The sequence below is a fragment of the Drosophila takahashii genome, chromosome 3L (genome assembly GCF_030179915.1).
Source record: "Drosophila takahashii strain IR98-3 E-12201 chromosome 3L, DtakHiC1v2, whole genome shotgun sequence".
Taxonomy (NCBI): Eukaryota; Metazoa; Arthropoda; class Insecta; order Diptera; family Drosophilidae; genus Drosophila; species Drosophila takahashii.
The window spans coordinates 23030899-23044600 of NC_091680.1; the positions used below are offsets into that span (position 1 = coordinate 23030899).

Genomic DNA, 13702 nt, shown 5'->3' on the forward strand with positions numbered 1-13702 from the left:
AATTTTATAATAAACGATGATCAAAATAACTTGGTATCAATTTTGACTTGATATGCGGCATCTCAATTCAATTCAAATGTGAACAATATGTTCTAAGTACGCCAGTTTATTTTTGTCGCCAAATTGCTATATTTTTCGAAGTTTTTTTTTCCTAGAGAACGAAATCAGAAAAATGTTTTTTAATATAAATTTTATCAGTATTACGTGGTGACAAAAATCTTTGTAATCTATAAATTTTGTAAGTCACAAAAGAAGCGTTTAACAATTATAATAATTCATTTTTTACCAACTATAAAAGAGGAACTACAATTAATATGAATATAAAAATTATATAAGCAACACTTTTCCCAGGGATACAAGGGTATCGATAAAACAACGTGTTTCATCATCATACACCGCTTGACGCACACACAACACATACATCAAGGCCAGAAATTAACAGAGTTATTAGCTCGTTATCTTTTGCACTTCATATTTACACAGTTGGCTACCAAAAGCCGAACAAATCAGTGTGAAAGCCAACCGAAAGGCCCGAAAGGAGGCCAATACCCTGCTTCCCCCTTCCACGAACGGTTTACCCCTAATTTTGTCGCTTGTGTTGCTTAAAATTCAAACAATGTGTTGATGCCTTCACACCAACCAAAACATGCATAATTAATATGCAAAGAGCGGCAACAACAACTACAACAGCGGGGCAGAGGCAGCCGGTAAGGAGAAACTTTTCCGAGCGGGCTGCTTGTGGAAAATTGAAAGGGTTAGCATAATTTTTTTTTGTGGGCAGCGGGGAGGGGAGGGACTTAGGCCGAGGCGACACTTTGCTTTTTGCCTGCTTCATTATCACAGCTTCCGCGTCAACATTATTTCCGCAGAGCAGCAACAACATGGCGTTGTTGTTCTTGTTATTGCCATGCATAATTCATATGAGAAAAGCAACAATAGGCGACAACGATGAGCGGTGGAAAAGTGAAAACCTCAAACCTTTGCGGGCTGACAGTGAAAATGCTTTAATTGAAGCGAACACACTCGCACTCATTTGCATATTTCAATGCATGCAATTAGGCAAAAGAAGGCGGAAGGGGGAAGTGGGCGGGGTTGGCGTTTAGCGGAGAAAGCAGCAACTGCCATGACATGGAAAAAAGTTTAGCCCCCTTCCTTGTACATCCATCAGCTGCCATTTTAACGGTGTTCCACCGCTTCCCATTTTATTTCTTTTAGCCAAATCCCGGCATTTTACGGTCAACGGTCTTCTGAGTGCCAATAACACGCTTCAGCAGCAGCAGAATCAATACAACCTGCAGCCATCGAATGACAGTCGCAATATCTACAACAATCCCTATATTCCGCCGCAGCAGCAACAGCAACAGCAGCAACAGCAACAGCTGCAGCAACAGCAGACGCAGCAGCGCACCGCCCACCTGTTCAAGGCCCTGGCTGCCTCCGCTGCCGGAAACAACAGCCTGACCCATCCCTACGACTTCTCCAACTCATCATCCTCCTCCAACGCCAACAACGAGCACCAGGGATCATCCTCGTCGGAAGCGGAAAACGCCTTCCTAACTCATAATAACGGTGAGTATTGCCCTTAAAAAGCTATTGCAATCTGCGTCAAGTAATTAAGTCATTAAACAACGGTTTTTATATTTTAATACCAGTTTTATTTTACCTGTAGAAACCATAAAAATATATAGATATTTTTCAAAAAAAAAAATCATGATCGGAAATGATTATCAATTCGATGAAATCCGGTATCAATTTGAAATGAAAGCAATTTTTTGTTTCAAATCAGATATGCTTTGACATATTTATGTGATTAGTATACTGTTTAAAAAAACGGAAAATTTCTTTAAAAAGTTAAATATATAAAAATGTAATGTGTTTATTTCGGCAAATCTATATAAATTCCACAGTCAAAACCCTGATTTTCGAGAAATTTTGTGGGAGATATTGAAATTAGGAACCCACCGAAGAGAAGGATGCATAAAATGCATGGCTGCAAATTGAATTAGGACTGCTGCAATTAAAAACAAAACTTTCCGGAACTTCCAAGTAATATTTCCTTTTCCTGTACCTTCGCAATGAATCAGGAAGGCACGAGACGAAGAGGGGCGACTTGTTCACCTGCCCGGTTGGATGCCAGCTTGCCATAATTTGCACGCAATTTGCATTTCAAGTGGCCAATTCCCCCTCCATCCTGCTCGCATCGCCTCAAGTTGGCCAGTTGCCGGGCTTTCCTTCTAATTACGTCTCACAAAAAGTGTTCGGTGCTCATAGCTCTCAGCTCGGAGCTTCAGTCTCACGACCCAGGGGCAGAACCAGAATGAGGCCCGAACTTGGCGCCCAGTCCGGCGGCAGTAAGTGAAATTTATGTGAGTGCTTATAATTTGTAAAAGTAAACGAACCGGAGAGCTAGCCACGTTAGAGCAAGAGGTAAATGAGAGTTTGTTTAGCAACAAATTACGCAGGAAGCGCTTGGAAAAAGGTGTGCGGTCCTGAGATTTATGTGGGTGCAGTTAGCAACGAAGGAAGGGGTCCGAAAGAAATGCGGATCAGTGGGAATGCGCCATGATTATCCGACTAGAATTGAGTCATCAGAATGTGTATACCCATCGGTGGTTTCACTGTCTTCGGCTAAAAGTCATCCTGAATCGAGAAGTTTCCTGCTGTCTGCCCCCGAACTCCGGCCTCATCATATCCCTGCCATTGTTGGCTTCGTTCCTCGGGATGGCCATAAAATGTGGCAAAGTGCAATTGCCTGGCCCATTGCCGGGGATGGGCCGTAGGTCGAGCAGACGCCGCCAGTTATGCAATAAAAATCATTAAAAAATATAAAAATGAAAGCGGCCAACTTAACAAGCAGACAGCTCCATTCGCCCCCCTTTCGACGATTCCGATGAAGCCGTGAGAAAGGAATTGAAAAAATCATGGCAGACGCTGCGAGATGCATCGTTGTTGCAACAAGGAACTGTAGTAACAAGTAACAGGAAACTAAACGAGCGCCCAGCGCCATAAACTTAAATCACGATAAAAAGTGTGATTATTCTTGTGGCGCTACAAATCGCCGCCGCTGCAGCTGACAGCCGAGAAGGACTAGGACACAGCCACCGCCGGTCCTTCGGCCTCCTTGGCTGCTCCTGGCTCCTTCTGTCCTGTTGTTGCTCTTGTCTGACTTTATATCTTTACAACCAGGCGCGGCTGTGGATGAGCAGACAAGGCTTCCTTCGATGTTGTGTCCTGTGCTCCTTTCCCCGAAGTAGTCGCCGACTGTTGTTGTTTGGCGTGTTTTGTTTTGACTTGTGGATGGCCCATGGCTGACTAGTTGGACCTCGGGATATCAGCGTAGATGCAGGCTAGATGCCGGAAGCCAACTATCAGATACACGCAATCGTTATTTAAAGCCTTTAAGAGCCAGCCTTCCATCCAATTAGTTGGGATATAATTAACACAACACTTACGAGAATACGAACACAGGGCGATTGTCCAATTTGAGGAAGCCGACTGACCTCTAACAAAAGATTTCAGGAAACCCTTTGATTTTTTGGTTGATTGACGCAAAGCGAATGGAAGGACCCAAAAATAAAGCCCTAGTTAAATCCCTTTTTTGCAGCTACAAATCTTGGCATTATTTTCCGCTCACATTGTAAATAACCCGAGCTGGGATTGGCCCTTTGCATATGTCCAGAATGTCGGGCTTTTTGCCGGGATCCGCCCCTAAACTGTCAATTGTTCGATAGATATTTGCCAATTTTACAGTCGTCCTGGCTCGTTTCGCCCGTCCTGTTCGTCCTGCCTCGATTTCACTGCAAACACAAACAAAGGCGAATGCAAATAAACGCCGGCCAGAAGTGGGCCTAGAACAAAGGAGCAGTCAGGGGTGGCTCGGACATTCGGCTTATCACAATTGACCCATCACACGCCTTTGGCCGTCTGTCCGTCTGTCTGTCTGTCTGGACATTGGTTTAAGGCCCCCCTTATCCTTTCCCTTCGAACGACGGAACAATTGACTCTCGTATTTCACTGATGAACTTAACTTATGTCAAAATATGCGATAAGTAATCCTTTTTAGCCTCGACATTCGGCTTCCTGCCTGGGTACACTTGTCCGCCCGAACCTTTCGCCTGTGCAAATATTTTCTTTTCGGCGATAATTCCATTTCAAGGCAGAGAGAGTCGATGGAAATTGCTATTTCTGTACATTTGTCACGAAATCTAAAACAAAAAGTTTATTTATGTTTTCTTTGCCCGGCATTGAGGACTCGTAATGAATTGTGACAGGAGACTGACAGTTGAGGGGGAGAAAGTGGTCAAGATGCGACTTTGTTTGAGTTTCATTTGTCCCGGAGTCGAAAGAAGGGGAACACTTGGAAAAGCCGAAGGGCTGAATCTGTTCTAATGCGGAGCTATAAACAAACATTTCTTCCAGTATCCCGTACTTTTGATTGCGACAATTTCATGGTTCCGCTTCATTTGAAGGATGCTGCCAGGATCTATCTATCTGTGTGGGGCATCACCCCTTGCAGGCCGAACGCCGAGATTCTCAATTAGGATAATCTCCAAATGACTAAGCAAATATTGGCCAAATTCGAAAATTCGATGCGGACTAGGCCCGGGTCAAAACGCATTGGACACGAGGCGAAGTCAGTGTTTCAGTTTCATTTTCGGTCTCCTGGTTCGTTGTTCCGCTTTGCCAGTTGAAATGCGTCTCTGGGGGACCATGGACCACCATTTTCCAGGGGGCGGGGATGGGATAAGGGTGCAGTCCTCTATTATATGCACATAAAAATAAATTCCAAGACTTTATTATGCCCATGTACTTGTCATTGTCGATGTGTGTGCAATGGACTGTGTTTTGTAGGGTTTTCTGTCCGTTGTCTTTTGTCCGGGGGTTCCGTGTTCGAGGGGTTTGGGGGTTCGGAGTTCGGAGTTCGGGGGACCTGCAATTGCAATTGTTGTTGACTCAACCCACGGTGGATGGTGGGCGGTGGGAGTGAGGGAGGTTGAGAGGTTGGGGGTTGCAGACAGGGGCGCATTTTGCATTTGTTTGTGCCCCGAACTGTGCAGACTGTGTTTAATTTTTCGCAAATGTTCAATTGAATAACATGGGATAAACGCTTCATTGCCTCTTCTGTTGTGTGTGATTTCTATTTGGTTAGTCAATTTTGGATTATTGTGGACAGTTTGGCAAGGAGTTTCGGGGACGATAGCCGGACCGAAAGCCGTTTGACAAATTGAATTAGAAACTAAGCCCGATTTCTCTGTGCTAAACTTTTGTCCAAGTTTGCTGGCTTTTCCAATTCAGCCACGGCAATCTGCAATCATGTGTTACTTCGCCAGCGTTTTTGCTTTTGTTGATTCGGCAAAGTTTAGTGGAGCACAGCCGCCCACGGCGCAGGAATTCTCCTTGCGCGCCTGCCAAACAAACAAAATGGCAGTTTGATGCACCGAAAAGTAATAGACAAAAACTGCAGCCGCCTTTTAGGCGCTCTGCCGAAGTGCCCGCCAAATGGGCGGCAGTGCAAAAGTTCTCTCGAAAGTAGAAAGTAGATGTAGATGGTTATTGATAACCCAGAGTGGCTCCTGGCCTAAGTGTATGCCTCAAATATTGTGCAACTGTAATTTGGTAATCTCAAGTGCGCCACACACACACTCCAAAGGCCAAAAAGGACCAACAGGATGGGCGGGTGGTTGTTCGGTACTCCTGCACAAAGTGACTTTTCAATCTCCATTGAGATGACAGAATTTTGCTCTCAACTGCTGGCCAAGCACTTGAGCAGGTCTCTTGGTCGACGTCAAGTGGGATGTTGTGGTCAGGCCATTATAACTTATAACTGGGACTGCTTCAATCCACTTTTTAGTCCTTCCATTTTGCAAATGAAATGCAAGCTGACATCTTATCAATTTAAATCAAATGAAGTGCAATTTGTGCCATTCCATCTTGGCAAGTCTCGGAGAAAGGACGAAAGCAATCGAGCGTTAAGTGGAGTGCCCGGAAACTTTAGCACACTTTTCGGCTCATAACTAAGCCTCGACTGGCTACAATTCGGAGTCCGAAGTCCGGAGTCCGGCTGACATAGTTTTGGGCGGACAAGGCACGTGCAAGTGCGAAAGTTGCAGCTCATTACGTGGCCAGCAGCTCAAACGAGGTGACCATCAGTGTTGTGTGCAAATTAGAATCCTTTAAGTACGCAGCTAAAAGGTGGAAGTCCCTTCACCAACACGCATGCCCCGGCACCCAAACACACCTGGCCAATTTGCGCTTTTGACCCCTCGGCTGGCGAAAACGATGCCAGCAATTTAATGAGCTGCCATTTATATAAAAAGCAGCAAAGTAGCCAAGTGCCGAGAAGGTGGGGCTCGAGATGGAGATGGGGATGGAGCTGGAGGCAGACAAATATTTAGCAACGTCGGTGGACTTTCTCCCCGCAGACAGACACACAAATGGAAGGGACTCACATGTCCCCTCTGGCCGCCACTTCGGTTCGACTGTGATTCATGCAGAGCAGCAGCGGCAGCAGCTGGCCATAAAAATGGCTTAAAATGATCATCATAAACGTTGAGTGAGCAAATATTGCAATAAAAGTAAATGACTGAAGGACGTCGTAAAATATTTATACGTGAGCTGCTCGCACGGCGGCAACCTGCGAGAGATGTAGGACATCCGGGATGTTGGGTTGGTTGTTCTGATGAAGATGGAGAAGGAGGAGTCATGAATACCGTGAAAGTGTCGAGCGAATGCTGGGAAATTAAGGGTCTGACGAAAGAAATGTGCTTAGCGCGCGGAAAAGCGTGCAACGAGGGATAGAATAGGGATGGGTTTGACCCAGTGAGGTGCTCAGGTGGGGGAATGTAAATATTTTGGGGTCCCGGTCCTAATTCCCCCGAAAGTAGCTCGCCCCTCTAAGGAGACTCTAATGTAGTTCGGTGCAAATTTCATTATAGTGCACTTTATGGTGCAAGTTTCGGCTATAAAGCGAGCGTTTTACGATAGTTGCAATCGAGGCTCGCACGCCCAAAGCTCCGCTCCTCTAGGTGGTGTTGTTGAAAAAGCTAAGCCATAAAAGTCTGAAAGCATCCCATTCACAAAGTCGGTTAACAGCAGTAGTTTAAGTTCGAATTAGCCTCACTTAACTGGCTGTCGCGCATAAATATGCCATCTTTGCCACCCTGAATGTATTTTTCAAGTCAAAAATCCGAGAATTCATTTTATGACAATAGGCTGGGCATTCCAAAGCCAGTTTAGAAATTGCAATGTTGCTCTGAGTTATCTATGCTTACAGTATGCTATATGGAGTAACAGAGATTGTAGCTCTGCTCTTTTTACCCTTCCTCCCAACATCCTCGCTCTCTTTGTGTCTGCAAACTACCCCTGTTTTCTGTAACTTGCAGAAGTTTCGTCAAGTTTTCCATTTCCCCTGCCTGCTAAGGGGTAGTTAGATAATCCTGGTTAACATTACAACCCCTGAGATATCATGCTAAGTAGCAGAGCTCTAGTGGCAAGTCCTTTGAAATGTTATAGGAGCTTTTCTGTAATTGAAATGTAAAAGTAATTTCTTTTCTAAAAATGATTGAAGTTTATTAGAAATTTTATTTCGAGCAAGTTAGTGACTTTAAATGTGAACTTGAACACTAATATACTTAATTTAAATTAATAAAAATCCAAGCATTTATTTCTTGATGTTATTACATTTTACAAGAGGAGTAGAATAATTCCCAGTTTACATCAACTCTTATTCCAATGGAGCCTAGCTCCCCTCCAAAGCTTGCGGGATACACCAACAGCTTTAAGCTCGCCACTGCTGTTAGCCAACAGAGGTCCTTTAGGAGAAGCGCCTAGCAGCCAAGCTCCCCCAAAAGCTCCTCCTAGGGAGGCAGTGCATCTCGCAGAGAGTCCTGTTCCGCAGGAGCAGAGCTACCGCTCATTAATGGCTGCTGCGACGCCGACGCCGACAGCGACGTCAACCGAGCAGGACTTACACACAATGAGCGATGGCTGCGGCTGCTATTACACTCGTGCTGCACACTTTTAGGCGCTGCGCTGCTATTTCGGCTTTTGCATAACTTTTATTGTTGAAAACACAGCTGGCCGAATTCGGGCGGAGAGCGCTGAGAAAGCCGAGAAGGCCGACAAAGCCAATAGCCGAGGACCGAGTAGCCGACGAGAACGCGGAAGTTAACTCCGCTGCCAGCCGACTGTTGCTCATCTCCCGATCCCGACGACGCCATTGTCCGTGCACCGTGCCTGTGTGTGTGTTCTGGCCTGTGTGTGTGTGTATCTGTGTAGCCGTGTCCTGTGGCCGTGTCCTGAAAGCTGGAGCTGGCAATGCGGCCGGTAGTCGCATCGTCGCATCTGGCTAACGCCGCCATAAAACGCAACGCATTCAATGTGGCAAGCGCAACAATGAGCTGCTGCTGCCGCCGCTGTTGCTCCTGCTGCTCCTGCTGCTCATCGCTGTGTCCTTCGAAATCGGAATCAGAATCGAAATAGCAAAAGCCAAAGTCGCAATCGTCGGTTCGTGTGTATGCAATTTTGCATTAATTTTTGTTTGCCACCTCGGCCGACAAACTTAACTGCAGTTTAGTTCAGTTCGGCAATGGCGATTTGAAAAACCAGTGTGCACAACTGCGGCAGCGCTTTCGGTGAACAAATGTGAAAAGAAAAGGCAATTTATTACATTTTGGCGCCAAAAAGTTCGACACGCGTGTGCGAGTTTGTGTAACAAGTTGGCCGGCATGTGGCCGAAAAAAACTCAGTCCGCTGGTTAACTGGCGCTGCTAACTGCTTACCGATATCCCAACTCCCATCTGGTAAGCCTGCCACTTCGGCATTCATGATAGTCCTAGCCAATCCCATATTAAAATCAGGACACGCATTCCAGCACGCTTATTTGGCTAAATTAAATTTGAAATCGGTGCGTATACGCAATGCGCTAAGCTATTTACCCGCTTTGCCCTCTATCTGAATATTATGTGCTTAATAAGTGACTTTCATTAACCGAGCTCTAATGCGCTGGCAACACTGCGTATACGCAGCGCTTTATAAATTAAACAGGTAGCCTAATTAAACCGATTGCCCACACAATAAGTTGCACAGTTGGTAATTAAATAATTAAAATGGTTGCTAGATCATAAATTCAAGAGCCCTCTCTCATCCCAGAACACATTTCTGGAGATAGCTGTACGCAAAGTGTAAATTAAATCAACACAAGAGCACAACTGCGAATAAATCGCATCTCCCTAATAAAATAAGCCGCCGCAGGCTGCGTGGCTACGAGGAGGTTCCTTCACAGTAAGACCGCGAATTCTGGCACTGCTTGGCGGGCCAAGAAACTTGAAAACTAAAGCAACACAAACATTGTGCCAAAATAGCCGACGGCACCGCGCGAATATTTGCCAAAATTCGAATTAATAAGCAAACAGAAGTCTGGGCTATGAAGGGCTGTAGAATCGCATGAGTGCATACAGACAAAGCTAGATAATCTGCCAGCAAACATCCGCAAATCGGGCTTAAATCGAGTGTATAAATTGAATATAGCGAAATACGAAAAACTAATCAAACATCGAATGTATATCGTTCCCTTTAAATAAAATCGGCAGAAAACAATACACTATCGGTGTCAAAGCCGCGCAGTTATATACGAAAAACATTTTAAAATCATAAATAAACGAGCTTATAGTCAATTGTGTCTGAAGTCTTCGCCAATTATCGACTTCCGCTTGTGTTAATGTTACTGACTAAATGTACAATGAAATTGACTGTCCAAGAGGTAAGCGACTTCCTTTTATTTGCATTTCAAAAAATCTACTGCTAAAGTATCTTTTGAATTCTCGACGTATTGGCTCACTTGTTGCACACAAAGAACTTATATGAATCCATACCGATGGGGATGGGATGGCTTTTAACGCATTTGCCCGGCCGCAGAATGATTGCAGCTGCTGGAGATTCCTTTGGTCCTATTTGATATTAAAAGAAAATACGAGGAAATACTTGCAAATATTTTATCAATAATGCAGCTGAAGACAAAAAGAAAGCAAAGGCTGGAGAACGAAAGAAAACATCCGGAAAAGCATAGAAGCCTGGGTTCAAGTCCTGGTCGGGTGGCAATGGTTTCCCGGCAGTGGATTCTCTAGGATGCTCTGTTGTTGTCGGATGGGGGAAATAGTCGTACAATAAATTCAAGAAACCATGCAGCAAACGACTGGAGAGACGTTATGATAATCATATTACACATACGCCCTGTGTACGCTTCTATACAGCGAAGTAGGGGTAGAGGGCAGAGGTTAGAGCCCTCGGTTTTCATTTTGTGGGCATTTGCATATTTTTTTCTATTGTTTTGAAAGGCCTCATGCCGCACATTACTTATCAACGTGGGCTGATATTGACGAAAGAAACCCGACGCTTGAGGGAAGTTGGCCCTCAGCTATTAGGGTTCTACTTGAAGATTCTTAACGCATCCCGATCTTCGTTGGCCATCAGATGATGTCCAACTATTTTCCGCACCTTTCGCATTACGGCGGAAGGGCTATCTCAATTCAATATGGAGGATGAGGATGGCGACTAAAGGCGGTGCTCGTTTGGAATTTTTCAATTTTGTTGCTCGCACACTTTGCTTTTATTTCACTTTATTCGCTCGCATATTACGTATACAAAACCCACATGAAGACGTATTCATACGCACGCCTAAGCTGCCCGGATTGGTAGGAGAACCTAGGCAGGAGCACACATGCGATTTGCATAGGGAAAAGGAAAATCATCAGGCTGGGAAGGCAGCAGGAGTCCTGGAGTCCTCGAGTCCTGGAGAAACAGAGATGGCCGCAGCCACGAATGAGATGTTGCTTTAGTGATTGTCTCTTCTTCCTTCTGCCACTTGCCTTTTCTTTGTCTGCGCTATGTCGTCTGCCTTGCAGTTTACTTCCGCTCCCCATCTCGTCGCATTTGTGAGCCCACACATCCCTATCGCATTTAAATATACATTTGAATTCCGTTTCAAGTTAGCGGGTTCACAATAAAGCCAACGTTGGGAAAATTATTTTTAAAGGTAAGGCAAATATGTAAAAATGCTATTCGTTCGCACAATGCACAGTGGGAGGAAAGGATAAATCTTGCTCGCAAAGCTTGAAATATTTAAGTTGGTTTTCGAAAGAATATATCTTTTATTGATTGGATTTTCAATTTATTAAAAAAAAACAATTACTAAAATGCAGTTGAAATATTAGTATAAATATTACATAAACTATTAAAATTATTATAATTAATTTATAACATCTTTCCACTGTGCATTGTAAGCGTGTGTGAGGGTATGAAAAATTGAAAAAGCTGGCGCTAAGGCGCACCACGAGTAGAAGCCAAAAGACGCTTACAAAAGGCGTCGTGAAAATAAAATAAAAATGTTGAAACACAAAAAGAGGAGAAATAAATAAAACGCAGGCAGCAGAAGCTGAAGAAGCGCAGCTGGCAGGCAAAAGGATTTGCATGCGTGTATCTGTGTGGGCGAGTGTGTGTTTGTCTGGGTGAGCTCCATTTGCCTTTTTACCAGGACTCTGGGACTCAATGCTCCCAGGGGAACTATTGTTCTTATTGTTGCCTTGGATATTTCCTATGCTGTTAAGTTGACGCAAAAGGATCTCCAGGAACTGCCTGCAGGCCCGAGTGTGCGTATGTATGTGCGGAAAGGTACTAAGTCGGAACAAAGCTCGAAATTATGCAACATATTTTTTTATTTTATTTCTGAAACTCCCCTCTCTCTCCCCTTTCATGACCTACACTTCCTTTTTTTTGCCTGGTGGCTAGTGGCATTGGCTTCATACATAGGCAAAGTAATGAAATTACATCTCGGAGCCTTTCAACTCTGAGCTGATTATGGAAATGCGAGTGGGTACTTCTCTTGCGCAGCATTTATGCAGCTCCTAATGATCTCCGACGGCTGACAATGAGTTAATTAGACTGTCGAAGCGCTTGGCTGGCACTTCGATCGAATCTGGGTCACCAGGCAGATGATGGTGACCCTCAACTAGGGGGGTCAGCTTTCAAGTATGGGGAAAATCTCTGAAGTGGGCAAACTATTTTCTGGTGACAAGTTTTGCTTCCGCAAAAAGGCGTTTCCTGCCAGCCACGTCCGGCTAACATTTCTTGATTATGTAGCAACAAACCAAAATGTCAAAAAAATTTAATTAAAATTGTCAAAGTTAATTTCGTCTGGGCGACGGCAAAGGAAGCAACAACAAGGATAACAAATATGCAACAGTAAAGGCCGAGGCTGCATCTGAGAGAAGCGTAAAATACCGAAATAAGCATGCAACAACACAGCATGTGGAAAGTAAGGACGGATCCCGGCTAAAAGTCAAAGCAATGGTCCAACTTTTGCTGTCGGCCAAAGGGAAAATCAGGCTGGTGCGAACAATGAATGGGAAGGGGTGGGAAAAACTTTAGTTTTCGGAGACTTTGCTTGGCGTTTTCAAATAAATTTAATTCAATGTCTCCACAGTCAGTCATACAATGGACACCAGACTCACATGCTCCGGCATTGTCCGGCCAAGGTTGAGTTGAGTTCCATGTGCGATCCATTCAAGCATCACTCCTTTGGCTTTCATTGGCCTTTCAGGCGAGCGCAAACTTCTCTCGATGTATGCAAATTGAAAAAAGAAAGCCCCGAAACAGAAAGGAGCCGAGCTGAACGAGCTGAATGACCAAAAGGCAAAACTTTCCGACACTTAATGAAAGGCTCCGAAATGGTGAGGGAAAGGGGGTTGCGGGGAAAAGGACCTTGACTCGGTGCGGTGCTTGATTGGCCCCAGGAAGATTGGCGTAGAAAGTGGAAGTGGCGAGCTCTAAATATGCGAACACATGTTTGCTTTGACATACTTCTAATTGGGGCTGGCTGGGGTGAATCGTCCTGGCTTATTCGTCAGGATCTCCCCGAAAAACAGAGGGCCATATGGCGCCTTGAGGAAACGGACTTCAAGGGAGAAGCATAGGGCCATGCATATTAACAACCTACTTTCACGTAATGCCAGGGCAACCAAAACGACCGGAACGGCTGCCCCAGCTCGTGACTTACTCAAAGGCACATTGGCTTCTAAAGGAAGGGAAATGGACTTCCATCCATACATACATATGTGGACAGTCTGGACGCCCGAATTGTGGCTCAAGTGGCAGGGCATTTAAATTCAATCGTCGCCATTTTTTATGCGTTTCCTTTTCCTATTTAATTTTCTCGTGCCACTTCTCGGCCATTTTTGCGAGGGGACTGTCTTCTTCCTCCACTTCCGCTGTGTGCATATGCATGTGTGGGCGTATCGACTGCCCCCCTCCCTCCTCCCCTTCCTGTGTCCTGGCGAATGTCCTGCGGATGTAATAATTGTCAGCAGCAGTTTTGCGGTGCTAGCTTAAACGCAAGCCACACAAAAAATTGTCAGCCATCGGAAATGCTAAAGTGAATTTTATGCTAACACGAGTGTCTCTTCCCTCTCTTCCTCCCTTATGCAAATCGCAGTGGAAATTGAATTTTTTTCAGGATATTTCTGGCGTGTTGGCATATGAAATGATCTGCGGATCCGTGATTTGCTGGATGCGCCGCCCAGTTCGATTATCGTTCTTCGCTAATCACATCTGCTCCGGTCTTTTGTGCGCTGCTCGCTGCCAATTAAGCCGGCAACTCCTTTAACTATAATCGTGCTGCTCCTCCTGCCGCTTGGCCGTACATTAAATT

General features: G+C 44.9%; 1 protein-coding gene across 1 annotated transcript in view; it reads left to right on the top strand.

Annotated features, from left to right (window-relative positions):
- Positions 1–13702, top strand: part of LOC108062178 (uncharacterized) — a 303814-nt gene that overhangs the window by 45165 nt on the left and 244947 nt on the right. The window contains exon 4 of the mRNA XM_044393952.2: positions 1216–1569. Coding sequence (XP_044249887.2) covers positions 1216–1569 — 354 coding nt within the window. The remainder of the gene's footprint in view (positions 1–1215; positions 1570–13702) is intronic.